The sequence below is a fragment of the Calidris pugnax genome, unplaced genomic scaffold (genome assembly GCF_001431845.1).
Source record: "Calidris pugnax isolate Ruff unplaced genomic scaffold, ASM143184v1 scaffold280, whole genome shotgun sequence".
In the NCBI taxonomy this organism is placed as follows: Eukaryota; Metazoa; Chordata; class Aves; order Charadriiformes; family Scolopacidae; genus Calidris; species Calidris pugnax.
Genome location: NW_015091123.1, coordinates 1606120 through 1606788, shown reverse-complemented (window position 1 = coordinate 1606788; position 669 = coordinate 1606120). Strand labels below are relative to the sequence as shown.

At 76.5% G+C, this 669-nt stretch overlaps 1 protein-coding gene across 1 annotated transcript in view; it reads right to left on the bottom strand.

Moving 5' to 3' along the window:
- ERLIN2 (ER lipid raft associated 2) overlaps window positions 1-415 on the bottom strand; it is a 17438-nt gene extending 17023 nt beyond the window's left edge. Inside the window, exons 1-2 of the mRNA XM_014958423.1 lie at window positions 274-415; window positions 99-180 (exon numbers count right to left, since the gene is read on the bottom strand). Of these exons, the coding sequence (XP_014813909.1) occupies window positions 99-180; window positions 274-380 (189 nt within the window). The 5' untranslated portion in view covers window positions 381-415. The remainder of the gene's footprint in view (window positions 1-98; window positions 181-273) is intronic.
- Between the last annotated feature and the right edge of the window lie 254 nt (window positions 416-669).

Below are 669 nucleotides of genomic sequence, written 5' to 3'. Positions count from 1 at the left end.
TCCCCCGGGCCGCGGAGCCCCCGCCGAGCCCGACCCTCCCCCTCCGCGGGACCCCCTCCGCGGGACCCCCTTCCCGGCGGGCGGCGGCCCGGCAGCACCTGCACCGACTTGTAGGACGTGATGAAGGGCAGCATAAGGTGGAAGCCGGGCCCGCTGGTGGAGGTCAGCAAGGCCCCGCCGCTGCGGAAGGAAAGAGAAGGCCGTGAGAGGCGGCGGCGGCGGCCTACCGGGGGGGCGGAGGGGTGAGGGGGGAAGCCGCGGGACCCGCCTTACCGGTAGTAGACGCCGATGTGTCCCTCCTCGATCTTGTGGATGGCGGAGAGGAAGGCGGCGGCCAGGAAGCTGAGGGAGAGCGCCGCGATGGCGCCCAGCTGGGCCATGCCCGGCGCTCGGCGGCGGCGGCGGCGCCTTTCCCGGGCGGCGCTGCTCTGACGTCATCACAGCGCGACCGCCCCCCCTCCCTTCCGCCGCGGCGGCGCCCCGCCAGGGGGCGGTGGAGGCGCGGGTGTCCCAGAGCCGCGGGTTCGAGACCCGCCGGCGCCGCTCGCCCCGAAGGGCTTTTTATGGGGGGGCTGTGCACCCCCCTGTCCCCGCTCCGAGCTGGGGCGGGGGGAGACCGGGAAGGAGACATGGCGGGGGGGGCCGCCCGGTCCTGCGCCCCGGGAGGCA